At 38.2% G+C, this 22,793-nt stretch overlaps 2 protein-coding genes across 3 annotated transcripts in view; one reads left to right on the forward strand and one right to left on the reverse strand.

Moving 5' to 3' along the window:
- Positions 1-6,733, forward strand: part of HOMER1 (homer scaffold protein 1) — a 92,177-nt gene extending 85,444 nt beyond the window's left edge. The window contains exon 9 of the mRNA XM_054054884.1: positions 3,201-6,733. Within this exon, the coding sequence (XP_053910859.1) occupies positions 3,201-3,389 (189 nt within the window). The 3' untranslated portion in view covers positions 3,390-6,733. The remainder of the gene's footprint in view (positions 1-3,200) is intronic.
- Positions 6,734-15,234: 8,501 nt separating this feature from the next.
- Positions 15,235-22,793, reverse strand: part of JMY (junction mediating and regulatory protein, p53 cofactor) — a 66,925-nt gene continuing 59,366 nt past the window's right edge. For both annotated transcript variants that reach the window (XM_054054883.1, XM_009566291.2), the window contains one exon: positions 15,235-20,556. The gene's annotated coding sequence lies outside the window, so the exon portion shown is untranslated. The remainder of the gene's footprint in view (positions 20,557-22,793) is intronic.

The raw sequence follows: 22,793 nt of genomic DNA on the forward strand, positions 1-22,793 counted from the left end.
TAAAATTTAGGAAGTAGCATTTTCCAGAAATTGCAGAAAAACAGCTCCTGGCATATTTCAGTTAGTTCTAGTTCCTATATGTCATTAAATATATTAAGCATAAGTTATGGAAAATAAACCAGGAGGAACCGTGGGAGAAAGTATGTGTGAGGAAATGTTTGGGAAGATAACAGTATATGGGTTAGGAAAGTGATGTCAAGAGTAGAATACAAATGAAATACGCAAACTGGGACTTTAAATAAAAAAAGGCAGCTCTTCTGATTTGAAGATCTACAGGACAAAGACTAGCAATGGAGAGTTAACCTTTTGCTGAATGCAGATGGAATTTTCTGCATCTAACATCAAGATTTTGGCTTTACCTGGGTGCTCCCACCCTTACAGCTCTCAGCACAACAATTCTGCACTTTTAAGGACATCTGAGGAGGGTGTGAAAGGTGACCTACAGTGCTGGATACTGGCCGTGCTCTTCATACCCAGATATCATGAAATGAAATCATGCATGTATCAATGGACTGTTCCAAAGCAGTCCCTTTAATCACTGGCTTGCCTGCTTATAGAAAATAATTATCTGTGTGGTAAGAGTAGTGATAAGGAGACTTCAGAGAGCATATGCATTTGGTGAGTAGAAGAGGAACAGCAACAGGAGAAGTAGGACATGTGAGCAAACATTTAAAAACAGCAGTGAGTTTTGCATGAGCTAAAGAAAAGACTATCGTTCCTGCAGAGCACTTGGCCTCAGAGGGTCTAGAACTGTGCTGTCACTACACCAGGTAGTACTCATCAGTACTCTGTGTGGAGGGGAGGAGTAGGCTTAATGAAGGAGAGACTTCAGAAGGTGTGGCTGGCTTGTAATCAGTTAGCTTTTTCGATTATAGCAGCAGGGAGTTGCAAATCACTACATAAGCATGTACGTATTTTAATTTACACAAATTACTTAAAATAAGTATTTGTTTCCACAAATACTTTTTTCAGTTAGCTTCCTTTAGTGCTTTGGCAACCATATCGTTCAGTGTTACACAAATTAAACTAATTATTTTCTTGGTCCTGGCAGCAAGGCGTAATTCCTTCTTTCAACTGTGCTGTTCAAGACCCACACCTATAACTCTGTAATTTTTAACTTACCCATTTACAAACAAGATGTAAGGCAGGTTTTCCAGTTCAGCTTGGACATAACCCTTGGATACACAAGCAGCCACAATTATGAGGAGATCAAGTTCCTGAGGCTCTGCCTTCTCCACCTGTGTGCACCACTGCTGGGTGTCCCAGAGCTCTCCCTCACTACAGAGACTGGGAGCCAAAACTGAGCGCTGGCCACATCACGCCATCCCTCCTCTGGCTGGGGATGCAGCAGGTGATTGATGCTGCCACCAGTCCCCTCATGGGTGCAAAAGTGTCTTGCGCCACGGACTTTGACGCAGGGCTGTCATTTCATACCTTAGACTTGACTGCCCAAGTACGCTGTCATGTTATATACTATCATAGTATAGTTTGGGTTGGAAGGGACCTTAAAGATCATCCAGTTCCAACCCCCCTGCCATGGGCAGGGACATCCCACCAGCTCAGGCTGCCCAAGGCCCCATCCAACCTGCCCTTGAACACCTCCATGGATGGGGCAGCCACAACCTCCCTGGGCAACCTATGCCAGTGTCTCACCACTCTCATGGTGAAGAAATTCTTCCTAATGTCCAGTCTAAATCTGCCCCTCTCCAATGTGCTCCAGCCCTCCGATCATCTTTGTAGCCCTCCTCTAGATCCATTCCAACAGCTCCGTATCTTTCTTATATTGAGGATTCCAGAACTGAACACAATACTCCTGATGAGGTCTCACAAGAGAGGAACAGAGGGGCAGAATCACTTACTTCCCCCTGGCCACGCTTCTTTTGATGCTGCCCAGGATACGGTTGGCCTTCTGGGCTGCGAGCGCACATGTCGAGCTTCTCATTGACCAGCACCCCCAAGTCCTTCTCTGCAGGGCAGATCTCAAGCACGTCATCCCCCATCCTGTACTGAAAAAGGAGATTGCCTTAACCCAGGTGGAGGACCTTACACTTGGCCTTGTTGAACCTCATGAGGTTCTCACAGGCCCACTTCTCCAGCCTGTCCAGGTTCCTCTAGATGACATCCCATCCTTTCGATATAACTGCACCACTCAGCTTGGTGTCACCTGCAAACTTGCTGAGGTTGCACTCGATCTCGCTGTCAATATCATTGATAAAGATATTGAACAGCACCAGTCCCAGTACAGAACCCTGAGGGACACCACTTATCATGGATCTCCATTTGGACTTTGAGCCATTGACCACTATTCTTTGAATAAGACCATCTGACCAGTTTCTTATCCACCCTACCATCCACACATCAAATCCATCTCTCTCCAATTTAGAGACAAGGATGTTGTGTAGGACCGTGTCAAAAGCTTTACAGAAGTCCAGATAGATCACATTTGTCCGTTTGAGGTCCTCTCAGCTGTGTGTAACGTGCCGCTTCTTCATCTTTCTGCCTGCGGCATGGGAGCCGCTTGTCTGTACAGCACGGGTGGCTCGCATGCTTCCCCTGCTCCCGCAGCTGCGACACTGCGTGGCTTGCACGTGGGTGCTCCAGGGCACCCTGCCTGGCAAGATATTCAGCTTGCACTTGCTGGTTTACCTTTATTACAGTTCGCATCACTTCGACATCAGTCTTGCTAGCTTGTTTCCCCTCTTAATTTGCAGGATGAAAAGGCCTATAATGTGGGACAGGAGTAAGGTAGCACTCCTCCATCCATAAAGCAGTATTCTGGGTGTGTTTCTGTATGAGACCTTTAGCGTGGACTACATCCCTGAGCAATTCATGCAGTCTAAATCAGGGAATACTCCAACTTCAGTAAGCCTTTGAGAAGATGTTTTCAGTAGGTGGAACATTTCTGAATGATAGAAGCAATAACTTGCCTGAATAAGTACATCACATCGGTTATTCACTGACTAAATTTTATCCATCTTAAAAGGTTTCTATCCTTCAGCTGAATTGCTGAAAGGTGGAGGAAGTGGTAGTACATACGCAACTGTAATAGCAATTTGAGTTTTGGGTTTGGCTTAATGGAAACTGTTTTAATTGTTTTAAAAAACAGTTGACAAAAATAGCTCTGGAAAACCAGCAGAATAAGGTTAGACTGCTCTCTGTTTGCAGGCAACACATTAACATGTTATGTATTTTCTCTGAAGGAAGTAGAAATTCGAAACAAAGACCTGGAAGGCCAGCTGTCTGATCTAGAGCAACGTCTGGAGAAAAGTCAGAATGAGCAAGAAGCTTTTCGCAATAACTTGAAGACGCTTTTAGAAATTCTTGATGGAAAAATATTTGAACTAACTGAGTTACGAGATAACTTGGCCAAGCTAATAGAATGCAGCTAAAGAAATGGGATTTCAGTGCCAATCCGCTTAAAGATGCACTGTCTCTCTTCATAGGACTGTGTTGGGCTCTGCATCCAAGTTGCACAAAATTAGAAAATGCTCCTATGAGAGGGCTTGTTTTAAATTTCAGTCGTATTTCAATGTACAATTTAGAACTCAGCTTGTAGCTTGAAGAAAAAAAAAACAACAAACAAAAAAACTTGAATTACAAATTACCTCCTTGTACATTATTGGCCATAGATAACTTGAAAGATACTAACAGTAATTGAATGCAATCCTTTTCTAATTATCAGTGATAGAACAAATAGCAGTGTCCCAGGTCATATCCCCTTTTTGTGATAGACAAAATATAGGTTATCTACTGTTTTATTTATTTAATATATTTAATTGCTGTGTTTTGTGCAAGAACTTAGTGATGACAGCCCTTTATTTTGTTGTTCTTAATAATTTCTCAGGATACTTTGCACTGTGGAGAAGCAGTGCCATTACCAGTTTATTCTTGCCAGGACTGAGAGAGAGTTTGCATCTTTAATTGAAACAAAGTTACTATAACTGCTTGTATAAAGTTCTTCCTTTTGGGGATCTTTTGCTTCATTGGTTGGTTGTTTTTTGGTTTTGTTGATTTTTGGGTTTTTTTTAAGAATATATATATATATATATATACACACACACACTGGAAGATACCATATTTCTTTATGGAGCTTACTCTGGTGTTCTACAGTATTGTCCAATGTAAGGTTTACTTTTTCATATGAATTCCATGTAATTACAGTGAGATACTATCTTCCACTTAACTCTGTTTTGAGGCCAACCATTGATGGAAGGTGAGTCCCCCAAGGGAAAAAAAAAGGCCCTGAGGATTTGAAATGTAAAATTTGACATGCACAGATAACAAGGAATAGCCAGTCATTTGTTTTCTGGCCTTGATACATATATCTAATGTGTGTGTTCAATTAACCGTTAACCTGTTCTGCAGGAGACTTTTCAGAATGTTACATGAATTTCAGGTTTTATGAGTAATGGCTTCTGGGGAGCACTGTTTTGTGACAGATTGCATCAATGGCGTACAGCTCTCGCAAGGGATTACTGTACAGTGAACTTGTCCAGCTAAGGAAGCTATTTCTAGTAGTTTTGTTGTCAGAGCAAATTGAAATGGAGACATGTTTACTCTTTTATGGGTCTTCATATCACATCTTTATTGATAAACTACACCAGGCAATATTCTGAACTGTTAACTAAATGTTAAAAAACAGGAAATTTAATTCAGTTATCCTCAGTGAGCAGGTTTTAAAGTTGTTTTGATGTAATTTTAACAGACTTTTGGCAAACACACATTTCTTTATATAATAGATTTATTTAAAAAAAAAAAAAACTCAACCTTTTTGAAAGGTAAGCCAAGTGTCATGTGTCTTGCATCAAAGTGCATTCTTGCCATAAATTGCTTGTAATGTTGAGGAGAGCTTTTTTAAAAATGTATGAATGAGTGTCAGACTTCAGAGTCGAAAGATGCACGGACCTTTGTTTGCTCCCCAGATTAATTTGAATGTTAAACATGAAATCTAGCTGCTTATTAAATTTGTACAACGCAATTTTCTCCACTTAGAGACTGCTATTCAAAACTAGAAAAGATAAGGTTGTTTTTGTGTGTGTACTGTGTGTATATACCATATAATACACACAGGTTCTCATTTGTATTAGAAATACATGCTTTATTTCTAAATACCTTTTTTTTTTCTTTACCAGTGATTTATCAGGTCTCCCCTGATTAGTCAGGAAAATGGTTTAGGTCAAATGCTAAACTGTCATGTATTATATAGTATGTAATGTACACAATGTTTACGTTTTCTCCATATTTTTAGGGTACTTTCTCACTTATTTTATTTATTAAAGGGGTGGGGGGAGCTTGGTTCAGCGTGCTACTGTTTGAAAACTTTGTGGTGAACTACATATTTTTCATTTGTTGGATTTTAGATGATGGTGTGTATATCTTCATCACGTCCAGATGAGCAGATACGACTAGTTTTTAACTTACTTGGGGATGTTCGGGCCTGATTCTCCTGTCACTTAAGCTGCTGTAAACCAAATGTCCTTGATGTGATGTCAGCAACATTCAGCTGGCATAACATCTGTGGAAGTGCAAGGAGAGTCTGGCCTTTTAATGCTCAGTGGGCGTAATAATGATGAAGAAAAATAAAAACACAGGAAGTTGATGATGGAATAAATGTAATATTATTTTTAATGATACTATTATTGACATTTTTAAAGATATTATGTCATTTACATGTCGGAAAATAGTGGACAGAAATATTTCCACTTAAATTTTGTGAATATGTGTGGTACATGAGTATTTCTATGTATACGTACACACACATATGTATATACAGAACATGAAAAAATTTAGATGTGCACATTTTTAATATTTTCCTATTGAAATTAAATTTAAGATTGGAAATTGATATTTGAGAATTTCTTTTCTCATAGAGTAGATATGCTTCATTTCTTTTTTTTTAAGTAATACAATTACTGAGGGCTGCACCTTTGAATTCCCAAATAGTTGCCAAACGTACATATGGGATAAGGTGGACCGACGTGCACATATAAATAAAATCCTATTGCTAAGACTACTTTTAATGTTTATGTACAGTAGGTGAGTGTTTAGAAATTGTGACCTAAAGTTTGTACTTAGGTGGCTATACCTACTGTAGCCTCTCCACTTCTGTTTTAAGAGAAAAGTTTGCCTGTGTGAAACTTTACTTTCCCAGAGACAGGTATGCATTGTACCTATCTTTGATGAAACCATGGGAATATGTATATGAGAAAAGTGTTGAGTACTTTATCCTGGAGACACAACCACGAACTTGCACTGGAGAGGAGAGCAGTCACATTGTGTTTAACTTGTTAAATGGCAACTACAGTCTTGTAAAAAAAAAAAAAAGCAAAAAGAATTACCAAAAAAACTAACAGAAATACTCAACAAGAACAAAACCAACAGCAACAACAAAAAGAAAAATAAAACCTTCAGTTTTTTATTTTGAAATACACTTGCTGTTCTCTGGAGAATGTACTTCTACTCTTTCTTTTTTTCTTAAATCTTTTTCAAGTATGTGCAAGTGATAGCAGCAGCTACCTTAATCTTTCAGGTGCTACTGGATTTTGCATTAGCATGTTATGTTGTGAAATCCTGACTTTGACATAAAAGATCTTTGTAAGTATATCCCCATCTGGATAGTTAGCTTTTGGAGTGTCTTGTTCATAATCCATATGCCTCCATGATCCAGAAATTGCATTTTTCTATGTGGATGAAGTAAAAAGTGTGAATTAATCTGCCTGTTACAGACTGGGAATTCTTTTTCCTGGCTAATATACCCAGGAAAGAGAAGAACAAAATGAACTGATAATGCAGAAATGCTGTTATAAGGTCTCTAAGAAAATACATTTTCAGGTAAAATATAAATAAATAAAGGGCTAAACCAGATGTAACACAAATAAGTATCATTTAATGCTATCGGTGGCATTCCCAGGATAATTCCTTTAAAGAAAACCCTCCAAGAATGAACAATGCATCAATTAAAGATTAATATTTTGGAATGTGTCTTTTCAGTTGTCAGTTGTGAGAGGTTTCTGATTTCTGCTCATTTTTCTACCAGTTAGGGATTAACTTTAGGTTTACCTTCAATACGAGGCTAAACCTCAATTCGTTTTATCATCTTTTATATTCTGTATTGAAGTGGCTACTGAACAGCGCTCTGTGAACGAATACCACATTTTGAAGTCAAAATCAAAATCTTTTTCAGAAATTCCACATGGAGAGAGGAATGGAAAACTGTTGCAGACCTTAATTCTCTCCAGAACTGGGGATATCAGTAAAAGCACTTAATTTGGTTGATTGCAGAAATCTTGGATCTTGAGGCCAAAGACAAATCTGATTAGAGATTAGGCCTAGATGTCATAAGACATCGTAAAGAAAAGGATCATCAAGAAACTCTGCCCAACCCATGTAGTTCAGTCTCAGTAACTGGACGTGCCAGCTGAGTGCACAGCTATACACTGATTTTTTTTCAGGAAATGGACTTGCCTCTGCAAAGCGATGTTCAAATTGTGTTGTTTACATTTTCTTAGTAATGCTGCATATGCACACTACCTCTGAATGGTGCTAAGCAGAGAAACTATCGCAGATCAACAAGTGTTTTTTTAAATCTCTGTTTTTGCTTAATGGCATTAGTTCCTTGTTTTACTCTACTTCTTCAGACAAGTAGAATTAATTTTCCCCATTAGGTTAAATATTTGGGAACAATGAACAGAATTTTGTGTTGGATCTTGGAGTCATTTCAGCTCACGTCCACCGTTTTGGCCATGCAATGTAGCCAGAAAGCAGGTGCAACTCTTTATATCACAATACCTGCAATACCTATAGATACTATAGATAGATGTGGTGTTTCACACCATATGGGGTCTTGTAATTTGCCCATCACAACCTCTCAGGGACCCATAGCTGCCAGTATTGCCTCTGCACTGCTGGCAGCTCATCCTAGGACCAAAGAAACATTAAGTGCAGTTTATATCCACTTTCTCCCTCATTGCTGGGTCTTGCACAAGCGAAGCTCATCCACAGCAATACATCGGGTAGTTTGTGTCATTTTCAGAGGCAAACATGGGAAGGAAGAGTACCATCAAAGACATTTTAGGGTTTTGGGGAGCGGGAGGAGGAATGCAGAGGTGTCAAAAAGATACCCATAAACAGAATCGTTAGCTGTAAAAATAGGTGAGAGTGGTTTCAGCAAGGAACACACTACCCGAACAAAAAGGTTCAGTAGCAACGAGAAGTTCATTAGAAAAGATTTTTCTTTCCTTCAGTGAGCACACCTGGCTTGCCCCAGACTCTGCCCTGGTGTGGTAGGCTTCTCAAGGTCAGCATTAGGTGTGCATTTCGTGAACACAGCCAAGTCCTGGCAGTCTGCAAACCCCATGTCCTTCCAGTCTTTTATCTTCACAGCTCTGTAGGTTTGGTATCAGTCATCAGTAATGGCTGACAACACACCTTACTTTTTCCTTCCATTAGTGCCTCTCACCTGTGGAGCTTGTGTAACAAAGTTCTGAACTGGTGTTTGGGGGTTTTCTTTCTTTTGACTTCGAAGTAGTTTCAGAACTACCCATTCCTGCTGTGGGGATTCTCATCTGCTCTCATCTAAGTCCCATCTCACTGCATGGATTCAGCAGTGTCAGCCACTTTTGTTTCCAGTACACTGAGAATAGTAAACTAGAAGTTTTCTTGGAAGAGAACTTGCATTTCTGTGATTGTGGTAATTCTTGAAGAGGAAGAAGTTTTTCCCAGTAGATCAAGAAGGAGGCAGAGTCCAGGACCTTCACAAACAATATATGGATCCAGGTGCTAGGGGAGAGGAAGAGCTACACTGACAAGGTATGTTGAAGTATAATCTGCATGTACGGATTTCCTCCTTTTGATTTAAATACAATCATGCAGATATTTGCAAACTTAAGGTTTTTGTAGAGGGGAACAAGGCATTTGAAATTCTTTGAGTCTGGATTGTATTATATTAACCGACGGTAGGAATGTTCTCTAAAAACAAAACAAATGGGAGGCAAGATAATCTTGTACTTCCCTGCAAGACATCACAGCCTTTTCCTGTGGACAGAAATGTAAAAATTAAATCTACTTCTTGTGCATCTGTATACTGTTGTTTTTATAATCCCAGCAGTGTTGTTTCTCAGGAGTCCGCAGCAATGGGAACCAGAAATGTACCAGTGAAAGTCACAGCTCACTCTTTGATTTTCACTTAATGAACCAGGATAGTAATGTGTTGTCAAGTAGTATCCAGTCTGAGCATCCAGCACCGAGTTCCCTCCTGTCAGCCTGCGAGCTGTCTGGACACTAGATCAAACTTGGCTGCACTTGCTATTTGTCCCACGAGCAATCTCAGAGGCTTTTCTGTCCTTTGTTCAGAAGCTGCTGGTTCAGACCGCAGCATCATTATGACTTTTTTTGCTCCAGAGCATTCTGTGCATTTGGAGATTTGGTTACGAGGGGAGAAAACAGAGAGGAAATTTCGTTCTGCACATCTGAAAGAAGCAGAGTAGTGTGTTGGTTTGATATATGGACCTTTCCCCCATCTCTTTGCAAGACAAAGAAAGCTTTATTTGGGTTGGTTATCGCTATAATTTGAACCTACAAGTCAGAACCTTTCCATCCTATACTTCCTGTATTTTTCTTTTTTCTGTCCGTGGCTTTTTGTTTGTTTGTTTGTTTCCCTGCATGACATTAGAGCAGCCAAGCACATATTTACAACAAATGTAAGAAAGTCTAAACTGCTTATGGAATGAGACACATAAGCATCCAGTGTCCTGCTTATCAGGCAGGCACACCAGCAGCCCCCAAAAAACCACAACACAGAAGTCACCTGCAGGTATGAGATTGCTGTTTGTTGTGCATAAACGTCTCAGCCTCAGCAAAGGAGTCAACCAGACAAAGCAGTGAAGAGGCAATGAAGAAGCATTGGGGATATTATAAACAAGCATTACTGAAGCATGCTAGGAGGAATTATTTTGAGTCAAAGCTGATTTTAGACAAAACAGTGAGCAGTGCAAGTATTTTCAGAAGACAGGAGTCTGTATGTGGTTTTCTGATGAGGAATAGAAAATACCTATGAAGTGTTTCACGCAAATCAAAATACAGTAATGTGTCAGGATTAGCAGGCTCTTTTCGAAAGAAACTAGGCTGATTTTCCTGCGAAAATAAAGGGATCATATACCAGGCAGAAAAAATTCCCATCCAGCCAGAGGATTTCTATCATCAGCTAGAACAGGAGACAGATCTTTTGCAAAGGAATTAAAGCAACCTTTGGAAACTTCCTTAGAGAAGCAGTACAAAGATGAGAGCAGATTGCTGTGCAGCAGCTGCGATGTGCCCAAGTCAGACTGTCAAAGACTCCTGTAAGACTTACAGTCCAGACTGGCCAGACAGGGAGGCACCAAACTACTGAAGGGTCAGAGGTTTTCAAAAGAACTGTGACACTTTGGCCAAACTGCTGTAATGAAGCTGTAACAGGGACATATGTATGTAAAAATAAAATCCAGAAGGAATCAGGGCCTTGGAGAGCACCCCACCAGGGATCCTTGTTTTTTTTCAAACACACAATTGCCTCTGTAACCCTGGCAGAGAGAAAGGTTACTTATGACATAAAAGCAAAGCAATTAACCAGCCATTGAGGCTGGGTTTACAGTTCAGGAGGAGCTGGTAGGTGGCTGTGGAAGTCACCATGACATTTTAAGTCTCTCTTGCAGCATGCGTCACCAGAAAAGGGAGCTGCTACCCAAGGAAGTCATTAGCTGACCTCCATGACCCCCATAAGCATAGCTTTGTGCCTTACATTGGATAAAAGATAAGAGTGTGGCTACTTGGAAAATAGCTGATGTCGGTAGTGTGTCAAGGAATGAGCTGGAAGGTCTTAATAGGAATAAGTGAATAAATTCTAATTTTCTGCATTTCAGCATATTAGAATTTTTTAAAGCAAATCTCATAACAATGAGTTGCAATGACGTTGATGGGTTAACAGAGACCATTGTGTCCTGTGGGGAAACAGCTAAGATCCCTCCCACTGGGTGAGCTCCAAAGGGAGCAGGAGCTAAATTTTGCATTGTCACTTAAGGAAATGGTACCGAAAGTACCAAACACTTCCTTATGCAAAAGCATCCCTGAAACCTTAAGCATCCTCAAAGCTGTGTATCTGCCTCTCAAAAGGCAGGAAGACTTTCGATCCATTGGGCAGCTGATGGCTGCGAGCAGAACCCCGGTTTATCCCTGATGGCTGACAGTACGTGACAAGTGCTGGTTGGGACACAGAGATTCTGTTTGAAGTTTCTTACTGCAAATTGAGACTAAAAGCTGAAGACTTTAAGGAAGATTTTTCCTGTGAAATGGGATATAGCATTGACTTGGAACTGTAACTGCTTTTGAGTATTTTAATGTGTTTCATATGTTAGTTTATACACAAATCTAAGCATAATGTGTCCTTGTAGGCAACCTGTGGCTCACGTTCTCCCTGCGAACACAGCCTGGTAGACACTTCATTGTTTTGTTGGGTTTTTTTTTAAAAAAAGGAGAGTGTAGATATTCATTTCCTCACTAGAGATTTGCGCTATCAGTCAAGCATGGTTACTGCTGCTACCTTCGTCTGTGGATGTCCCGCGCTCCTCCCAACTTTTTCCAGAATGGATTAAATGAGAGTGGACATGGTCCAAGTGTCACTCATTAGCATGTATCTTTTCTCGATCCTGTCTGCTGGCCACAGGCACTGGAGGAACGGCCCATGAACGGCCAGACCTCGCGTAGACTGCCAAGCTGACCTACCGAGTGTGGTTTGATTTAAAGTTGCTTGACAAAGCAAGGTGGGGTGGGGGGATGGTGAGACACAGGTGGAAATAATTGGTTCATACAGTACTAGTGGGCAGGAGAAGTAATGACTTTATGTTTCAGCTTAGCTTGGTATTAAGAGGTGTTCCACCAGTAGGCACTGCAATGGATCACTTGGAGAGGCTGTGATCTTCTACCAGTAGAAATCTTCAGGAAACTATTATGGGAATGACACAGGTATATGTGCTCCAGCAGCAAAAGATGTGTAAATTGTTTGGGGTTTTTTTTTAATATTACTGTATTATTTAATGCAAATTCAAGACTTTTTTTTTAAAAAAAACCCTTGTCATTAGAATCCAAGAGCACCATGCAATGGCGTCTTTGTCAGATTGTTTTTAGCAAGACCCTGTCCACTCCAGCAGGAGTTTTACTCACAAGTAGTGAGTATTGGAGGCGGGGAAATGGCCATCACTTTATGATGCTTTATATGAAGTTAATTCATAAAACTTCTGTTGTGTTGTTTAAATTGTGCAGTTAACGTGCATGGCAGTTTGAGCATGCATTGATGATTTTGTATGCTAAGAGCTCAGTTACATTCTTACTGAAATTTAATGGGATTAAAATAAAGTACTGAGGAAGAAAAAGTATAGTTAATATAAATGCTTTGTATGAATTGCATGATTCTTCAATTTTTGTTATTCCTGTGATTTTTAAACAGTAATATACAGAGGGACTGTGATGCAAACTAGGGAAGTTGTTTAAGATAAAAGAATGATGTAAACAGTGAATTTTGTTTGAAAGACCATGAATGTGCTTGGCTTCATGTAAGCTATCTGGGTCACAGCGAGATGCCTCGGAGAAGTGTATTGTCTTCCATGGTGAGGAAAGAAAGAGAAAAGAAGGTAATACACGTAATTTGTCCGTGGCAGAAGCGTCTCCAAGAAACATCCCACAGACAGCACACAAATACAGTAGGAACAAAGGGAGAAGGCAGCAGATACAAGGAGTGGTCTTGAATGTAATTTTCATTTTCCCATAGTTTCGGTTGATTACTGAGGAGAGCATGAACCCCAGCACTACCACACAGACAAGCAGCAACTGTAAATGCACTAATAAGAATCTCTGCCTGTTCCTGTTGAGGCATTTCAAGGGAGATTTGCCATCTTTGAGCTGATGAAAGTCTGAACAGTCAGCGTGACAGTGATGAAGACTTGCATAAAATTTTAGAGAAAGTAAGAGATACTTAAGTCTCAGTGTAAAGGGGGAAAGGGCAGGAAGGCACATCTGTGGGAAAAAGGCAGGTCTGCAGTCCTGCAGGATGGAGAGCTGGACAGAAACTTGCAGAATCATTTTCTGGAATAGTTTTCTGTGGTTGTGCAGTTTGTGTCAGCAAAGTGATGCTTTTAACAGTTAAATGGCTGACATGGTACATCTAAAGTTTACAGAAGCTACTTTATTGTTAGGTTAATTACTTCCCTCCCTCTTAAAAGGTAAAAATACAGTGGCAAAACACTATGACACTAGACCTAGGTGATCAGTGACACAAGCACTCAGATTCTGGTGGCAGCAGTAAAATGCTAGTGGTTTGGTGATTCAGAAATACTGCTACAGTCCAGGTTCATGTAAACTCCCTCTTAAGGCAGGAAGTACAAAGCCTGTAAAAAGGGCTTTGTAAGAACTCCTAACGAAAGAACAGTTCATAGATTTTGAAAAACAAGCTCTCACAAACTTGCTTTCCATTTTCACTTCTCTCTTCTCCACATTCCCTCTGCCAAGTACAAAGCACTTAACAGAAACAAACCCTAGTTTCCATCAGAGAGAGGTGGTGTTTTATCTACAAGTTTGAGGACTGTGGCCCAGTGAGTATTTTACAATGTACTTTTCCTCCATGTCTACATGTAACAAACATGAAAAAAATGATGGTTTTACCCACTTCCCATCTTCTATGTGTGGTACAAACATTTAAGCCTTATTCCAAGTACCATGCCACTAACTTCCAACTGTGCCTACAGATATGTTCATTAATTTGCATTCTGATGCATGTATTAAATGTATTTCCAAGCTGTAGGAGTATCTGTGAGTCATAAAAAAAGCAGCTATTTATCTACAGAAGCCAGTGCCAAAGCAGACACCAGATGATGGCAGCAAATACCCTTAAAATGAAAGGTATTCTGCAGAGCAGAACCTGTGAAGGCACCCTCACCAGGGTCACTCACTCTGCCAAGGGCATGGTGAGAGCACTGAGAACAGACTTCCTGCCACAACTAAAACCTTCTTCTCTCAAAACAAGAGTCAGTGATGATCAGAAGAACTTTCTTATTTCAAAATACATTCCCTACTTGTTCTACGTGTTCTGCCACAACCCAAAGTTAACTGCATAAGCCATTATCACCAGAAGTGAAAAATACCACTAGGAAACCTGAGCCAGACAGGCCCTGGATTTTGGGTAAGACACTTTGCAGTGCAGACACTCTGCAATCTTTCTTTCACTGTGTTATTAGAAATAACCTTTTTCTTGTTCTCTCAAGATGGTAATTGCACTAAAAAGTTCCTGTTCCTTAAATACACCAATTGTTTTTTTATTTCTCATGCTAAGGGACCAGCTGGGCATAGAACCTGCCTGCACCGAACTGCCTGCAATGTAATTCTTTTATTGTACCAGAAACACAGGAGTGAAAAGATACATGACACAAACAGACCTCTGCCACACCGTGAACATTTTCGTAAGATTTAAGTCTCTACAAATAACAAGACAAAATGGCTACAGGAAAAAAATAAAACCAAATAGCTGGCAACTCTACTCTGGGACAGATTAATCATCTATTTTGGGATATCTTCCCACCCCTGGAAAAAATCCCAACTTTTAAACTCTTCAGAACAGTCATAAAGGTACTTTAAAGCATGAGTTCTTTATGTACCACCTACTTTTCTTTTTTATTATTTTGTACATATGCAAAAAATCAAATATTGGAGAAGCCACATGGTTTTGATTTGAGCTATTCCAGTATCTTCACTTATCTTCTTAAGTGATTGCAGCTGGAGGCTTGCATGTAACAGCATTTCCACTAGCTAGCTGTAAACAGGTAGGAGAGTATAATAAGAGCTAAGCACTTAATATTTCTGGGTTCAAATATTTACTCTTTTTCATAATGTTTTTGGTTTTTGATTAAGAGATAGAAAGTGTGCATGACTTGCATTTAAGCACAACCATCCTGCATTATTTAAAAGCAGGATTCCTCTATAATCCTTAAATTGTTTACATGACTTAGTTTACAAAGATGCTACCTACATATAATTATGCCTTGCTGCAACACAGCAACAACCATCTGCCATTAAGCAATGGCAGGCAGCTGGATGAGTTAAAAGTATCAATGGCAACCTAAATGAACGAAATATAATTATTTTTGTGGGAATCAAACTGTACTACAAATATTTTTTTAATGCTGGTACATAGTCAAAGTTAAAACAAGACAGTGGTCAAATAAATATCCTTTAATAAAGACAAAAGGAATATTTTAAAGCACCAAAACTGTGAGTATGATGTTACATCGCGTGTACAAGAAGGTGAGTGCAGTATTTTGTGTACAGGTTTAAATTTGAGTCATGACAATAAAAAACATGAAAAACACAGCAATAAACTTACATTGCAGAAAAGCTGCATTAAAGAAAAAAGAGCAGAAGGCAGACAGTTAAAACTTTTTTTAGTTTTTAGGTATTGCTAGAAATGTTTTTACCTTTATTTTAAACATACTTGTTGCTTAACACTTTATAACATTGAGCATTTTTAGGCATAGTAAATTTGCAGAGTCATTTACAATAAAATACACATTTAATATGTCCTTTTGAATATAATGGAGTTCAAGAACTTTCTTAAAGCCAAGCACAATGTGCTAGTAGTGTTTGAGTCTACTGATAATATTGCACAAAGCCAGTGAATGGCAAATTTATTTTCTTTTGATTATTCCTAGTCAATAGGCTTAACGAAGAAGTTAGTTTCATTAAACTTCACTGGCTTCATTCATGCAAGAAAACCTGCAGCCATCTGTATTTCTTAAAACTTTCATCTTATGATGGCGCATTTGTATGTATTTAAAATGAAATTCAAAACATATAGCAACCACAGTAACAAGCTGCAAGACATTAAGCTAATATCCCCAATATTGAATTCAGAATTTCTGAATTCAGAAAACGAAAACATGTTTCTATATCTGAAACTCAAGCTAGTCTACGGCAAACTAATTACTGAATAGGTGACATGACAGTCTCTGGAATAAAATCTCTGCGGAGTATGGACTATACTCATCAAAACAGCTTTAAACAATACTCTACATTACTACTGGAAATTCAGCATAGTAAAATTCATTGCTTGGTCATTTTCCATATTAGATGTACATCAGAGCATTCACATTTGAGAATGGAAAGAACAACTTTTTCTGTGAAATTCTGAAGCTCTGGGCCACAGAATCAAGAAGACCTTTTCACAATGAAAATACATAAATGTCAGGTTGTTGATTCACCACAGTCAGAGCTGGGAGTTTTGTATTACTAGTCAAACTGAATGGGAAGTGCAAAGAATTGTATATACAAAAGCCCACCCCAAAAATATACTGGCATGCCCGCCCACCCTTGACCCTCCTAAAAATTCTAAGTATTTCTGTATTAGGCAGCAATTAAATATAGATTTATTTGGGAGGAAAAGTTTAAGTTACAGTATATTTATAGGTTAAAACCAGCCACTGCTGTGCTTTTTACAGCATTGATAGCAATACGTCAACGTGCTTATTGCACCAAAGAGCAATTTGCAGTCAAGTTTAGGATGACCTACTGTCTCTGTCAGCTCCAGTAGCACTGAAATCATGCAATGCACTCTCCCAGTAAGGTGCTTTTGTTAACTCCTTTCCTTTGCAAAAAGCTTTGCTTGTTCTTAACATTAATTCTAGTGCTAAAATTAACATCTTGTCCATGCTTATGGAATCATTACCAAAAATATACCCAGGTAATTTAATTACATAAGCATTGCAATTAAAAATAAAATCTGGTAACACACGCGAGCCAACTTGATTTACAAACCTCAAAATTCAGTGCAACAAACAGAATAAGAGTAACATTAACCAAAGTTTCTGCCTCTTCTCAGTAAGTTGCAGCTTCAATAATGCACCTGTCATTACTTTAATATTGAACATTACAGAATATAGTGCTTATATTCAAAATGATTCTTTACAAATAATGTAGTTAAAAATGTTGAATTTTATCCCCAATGCAGCCACAAAAGAACACAATATGTAATCATACTAATCTATTTTACAGGTGTCTGGTGTAGGATACAGACTGTCAGATTTAAAAAAAAAAAAAACAACCAAAAAGCAGAAATAAAAATGGTATTTAAGAAAAAATAAAAAAGCGTTCATCTACCCTAGACAGAACTAACATCTGAAAAAATATCAAAGTCAATAACAAAAGACTGTTGGTCATTTCTAAAGGATCTGGAACCTCTATGAATGAAAGCATAGAATTCATGTTCATGCAAATTCCATTTCTGATCAAAAGGCTATTGCTTTTTAGCTTGCATTTTGGTTATTTCAGAAGAAACCGAGTATTTAGTTTCTTTTCTCACTCCTAAAAGATTTTTCAGTCCTCACATATGCATTAAATAAACCTTATGTATTCCCAACTCTTCACCTCACTGGATCAGATACACTATACTAAAACAGTTTTAATTGAACAAAGAAGTTTCTAAAGATGAAAAAAAGCATGAAAGCTGACAAACTGCTTAATATAAATGACTAGCAACAGAACAAGGCAGCTACAATAATGAAGCCCAGCCATAACTGAAAAATAACAGTAATAAGTAGAGAGATCTTTTTATGGAGGCTCTCCTTCCTTGCACCTGTTTTTTCTGTAGTGATGCTTGCTAAGATTTCTCAAGGACCAACAAAATTGTTACAGCTTTTCTCAGCTATGAAAGAAATAAACTGAGTGCAAGACTGTCTTAATTTCCCTAAGTTTCTTGTGAATATATTTAAACTTTCCCTATTTGCTGCTCCAGCCATCCCAATGCAGAATTTCACATTACAGAGCATCGGAAATTTTATGCATTAGCCTGTACACTACACATGCACAGTTTTTTAGACAAAAGTGGAGAATTATGTGAAATTGCGACATCTAGTGACTCATGCAGGTTTAAAATCTGGGATTTTTTTTTAGCAGTATGTAAGGACAAAAAAGATTTTCTTTCCCCATTGAAGATGGCAGTTTTGAACTGATAGAAGCTGCTATGCTCAGCATAACAACCACTTTTAGCATGTACTTAAAATGCATGTTAATATGAGAACTCCATTTCTATAAACTAAGCTATTACAGGAACATAAGATTTCAGCTAAAAATAAACCAGATTAAGGACAGTACATTTTCTCAATCGTGCACACATTTTTCAAAACAAAGAGGACAGCTCATGTGGCAAACAAATCTGAAAACAGTACAGCATGGAACTGCTTACATAAATCACAACACTGGTAAACTGCAGACATAAATGTTGTTCAAGGGGACCATTACACCTATACTTTAAAATTACACTATTTTCCTCACCTTGGATTTTTGCTGGTGTCCAATATGCATAATTTAAGTACTAAAACTGCAGAGATAAAAAGGGACGTAATATAAGTAGCTCAATCACCGTTAATTTAGCACTAAGTTTCAGATTAACTGTATAATCTGAGGTACCATTCTACATCACAGTGGAATCATCATTTGTGCTACAGCCGAAAACTTATTTGACTACCTCAGTTTTAACATGTGGTGTGACTGGAAATACGGAGAAATGTAGAGCAAAAATACACCACAGCTTATGGTACAGGCAATGTCAAATGAATATAATGGAATTTGAAATTGCTGTTACTGCTACAAGAACACGGTATTAAGACAGCTTACAACCACACCATGTAACTCTGAGTTCAGAGAAGCAGTTTAAGAAAAAAAACATCATGAAGTTTTAGGTCCTTGGAAAGCCAGTATCAAGTGTTTCATAGAGCTGATGTCAGGACAGAAGAACATAGACCTGCTAAGGGAGCAAAACTGATAAAACTCTTAAGAGTAACACTGCTCACAGGTGCTTTGGAAATCAATGTTCACCAACTTTATAAATAAGGCAACAAGGTTAAGAAAATGTCTGCTGATAGCAACATTAAAGTGACATCCCCTTAAGATGTTTGACTGAGCTTTAATTTCAGGCCAGCCACAGCAAAACAACTAGTTGGTCCACTAGCTGAGGTTCCTTTAAGTTACACAGCCTAGTGCTAAGGTAAGTTTTGTTCCTCTCTATATAAATAAATGGCAAGACATGAAATCTCCTGTTACAAGCATTAACATAGAATGTGTTCCATTACATGATACAGCAATGCATAACTCCACTTAAAAATCCACATAGCAGTTTATCTCTGACCTGTCACAATATGAACAGTGACTGGAGTGTGCTACATAAAGGACAGGGGCTGTTATTTGTCAAACAAGCGTATATCTCACTAGTGAAAATAAAATGCTAGTGAAAATCTGGTTTTCTTCAAATTCTAATGGGCTGAATTTATAATCACATGCAGTTTCTAGATGGTACAAGGTATTGACATACCTTTTAGCACTGGAGTATCGTTAAGAGTAGTTACCTGCAGCCGTTAGTCATGATGATTAGGATTACTTCTATTTGTTCAGTGCAGAGGAAATTGTAACTTTCCTTTAAAAAAAACAGTTAGAATCAAAAGGGCTCTTTTTTTCAGCCACTAGGCTTTTGGGTCTGAAATACAAACATTTTTGCAGCCACTAAAGGGAATAATAAAAACCAGCAAAAGATGCATGATCCTCACAACTGAATTATCGGTATGTTTAAGTGCTCGGATCTTTTTAAATAAGGCTGCTTACAGTAAAAAGCCATTTTAAACCAAAAGAAAAAAGTGAAGTATGAAATAACAAAATAGTGCTTCTCATAATGAAAGACAAAAGTATAACTAACTTAGTTCAGCATAGTGAAGTATTTTTAAAAAAGCATGAAAACATCTACTTTGAAAAGCTGTAACACTACAAATGACCTTCTGAAAAGGTGCTGTAGTATGTCTTCCTAAATGTACCACAACACACGTTATTGAATATGTACTGAATTCAACTCATTTCTCATTGTGCTGTGGTCACTTGTTACTTTCCATACTGACATACCGACATACACTTCTTTAAACTAAGAAGGAAAAAAGTCTCAGTTGCATGTTACTGAATTTCAGCTACTGTAGTACAATTAAGATTTCTGGTCTTTCTGGAGTACCACACAACTACATAGCAAGCTTCTCTGCAAGGAGCCATCTGATTGGACTTTAAAGGAGATATATTCAATGCAGTGAAGGGGAGGTTTTATATCTGGTTTGATGTCTTGCCCAAACCTCAAAGTTATTCTAAAAGCAAGTATTCTCTCTGCTCAAAATGCCCCCCTCGCTTCACTGGCCACACATTACAACACAAATATAAAAAGTGCTTGAGAAACGGGTGTTCTTGATTATATAAAACGCACATCTAAACATCTTAGCTTTCTGTCCAAACCAGAATTTTTGGAACAAATTAAAGAAAAAAGCCACCCAAATATTAACATTTCAGGCGATTTTTTCCTCAAATGGTATAATTTGCCAAAGAAAGACTATTTCTTTGCCAAAGAAAGCCTCCCGTGGAATTGATGGTCGTAACTGCTGGCTCTGAATTTTCAGAAGTGAGGAGGAAAAGTAATCTTCAACTGGGGTTTCTTTTCTCACATCAGTGGCTGCGAACCACCTGTTTGGGGGAAAAAAAAAAAAAAAGGAACATCTGAAAAGCTAAATGGCTGTACAAATACTCCCTGATCAACATAGTAGGCAATTCCAACACGCAACACTGAGCCACACCTTCAAAAGCCTCGTTTCTCTTTGTGGGGGGGTAATGACACACTAACTCTGGAGCCAGGACACGGAATATTACCAGGTCTTTTTTTTTTTTTTCCTTCTACTACCATTGGCAGTGAACACAGATTCGAGTTTGAAGTGGCCAGAAATACTGAATTAGCATACTGCGGAGGAAAAAAGCTAGTTTCTTATTCATTAGAAGAAACCTAGGTTTGGCATTACTGAACAGCACTCTCAACATACTACAGTGATTTATGAGCACCACTATGTACACACACGCATACACACACACAGACCTGGGGTCCTTTTGATAACCAGTAATCTTCTGATTTTTCATACAGAAGCTATGCACCTTTATACTATTTGTTTAGCTGTACTTCCAATACACAGAATGTCTCAACATTTTTGTTCGTGGTATAGTGTCCATAAAGAGGGAACTGCTCCTAGAAGTTTTATGCAGAAGATAACTCATAAAGCAGGTAATAAAAGAGATTACTAGATCTGCAGGATTTAGTTACTATTAGTATGTTTTCAAACTTCAATAAACTAATGAAACCACTTCAGTGGGGACTGTTAATACTTCTTGCACGTACATTAAGACACTTTTTGGCCCTTCATAGAAATACATAATTATATTACATTTAGCCTTCATTTCTAAGGCAAATAATTGCATTACATTTAGCCTATGTAAGGCTGTACCTGTATTAAGCATAGTTCGTAACATATGTGCCAATATACTTCGTATAACTGTTTTCAACTTAAAATCTCTGTGCAACTGTTTTTTGTACGTGCAGAGCTTATTGTTTTTGTTTTTTTAAAAAAAGCTGAATCTTAAAACATGGTCTTAAATGGATAACCTTATAGTAAAAAGTATTATCCTGAAATTTCTAGAACACACTAATTAGACTTTGCTTTTGTGTAACAAATTCTGGGTAACCAATCTATACGTTCAAGCAAGTACACTCATCTATGCGTTAAGTATTTATTCAGCTGAATGTCATGAGGGCTTTGTCTCAATCTGTGTTCTCCATGGTTATTTAACGTGCTTCCACAGATGGGGCCTGTTCCTTCTTTCTGAGCTATTAGCTATTTTCACAACCAATTTTCAATCAAATCTGCACTATCTGTTTAATAGTCTCATTTCATGAAATGGGATTGTTTCCATAATAAAATATGATATTGGTAAGATAGGAGGTCTCGGATGCGTGCAGAACTACAAGGAGCACATACTCAGAATTCTGACACTGCATCCTGCTTTAGGTCCCATAGGGCCTCAGCATTTGACAGGAAAGCACCCTTAAATGGGGAACATACCGTAAATGTAGATTCATAAAAATGAGAAAATAATCAGTGCGCTACAGTTACTGCATGGCAGTGATTTTCGACCTGCACTTTAAACTATCGGGCTGCAAAAGACAGCAGAGGAAAGCATGTATTTGTATTTTATGGCAATACACATGTAAAAATTTTAAAAGGATACACTTCCAATGGAAAATGTTTAGGAGGTCCATCAACTTGATTAAATATTAAAATTCACTCTTGGATAAATGCCTTTTCCACTTTAAAAAAAAAAATACCCATAGTATTAAACAGTATTCTTGCTAAAAAATGCAAAATCCCAAAGAATAAGTTTGATTTCCTAAAATCAGGAAGTTAAATCAGAAAGTTTAAATTTCCTCAGTTATCTAGGAAATTAAAAGAGAGTAGTTGCACTGAGAAATCCAAGCCAGTTTCAAGGCATGTGTTTTCTTGTAGCTGTCACTTGAGTTCTAAAGGGGTATGGTAGCGAGAGTTTTCAGTATGCAAGTAACAGAAATAAGTTATATCCAAGTAAAATTATTTTCACTTTGAGTTTCAGCAGAGGGTTAAGTACACCTCCACTCCTGGATTTTCAACTCCAAAATTAGCAGTATATTTGGGATGGAATACGAGAAACATCCCATAATTAAATGGTATTAATTCATTAGTATGGCTAATAACTAGTTCATGAGGAAATAAAGGTAATATTTATTTTCCTGTTTAAAAATTTTAAATATTATTTGAAAATAGCATACCAATGGATCAGCTTGAGACATACTATTTCATAATCATGACATTCAGAAGATGATGTGCTAAGTCACTATCACTTTT

Source organism: Cuculus canorus, chromosome Z (assembly GCF_017976375.1).
Source record: "Cuculus canorus isolate bCucCan1 chromosome Z, bCucCan1.pri, whole genome shotgun sequence".
NCBI lineage: Eukaryota > Metazoa > Chordata > Aves > Cuculiformes > Cuculidae > Cuculus > Cuculus canorus.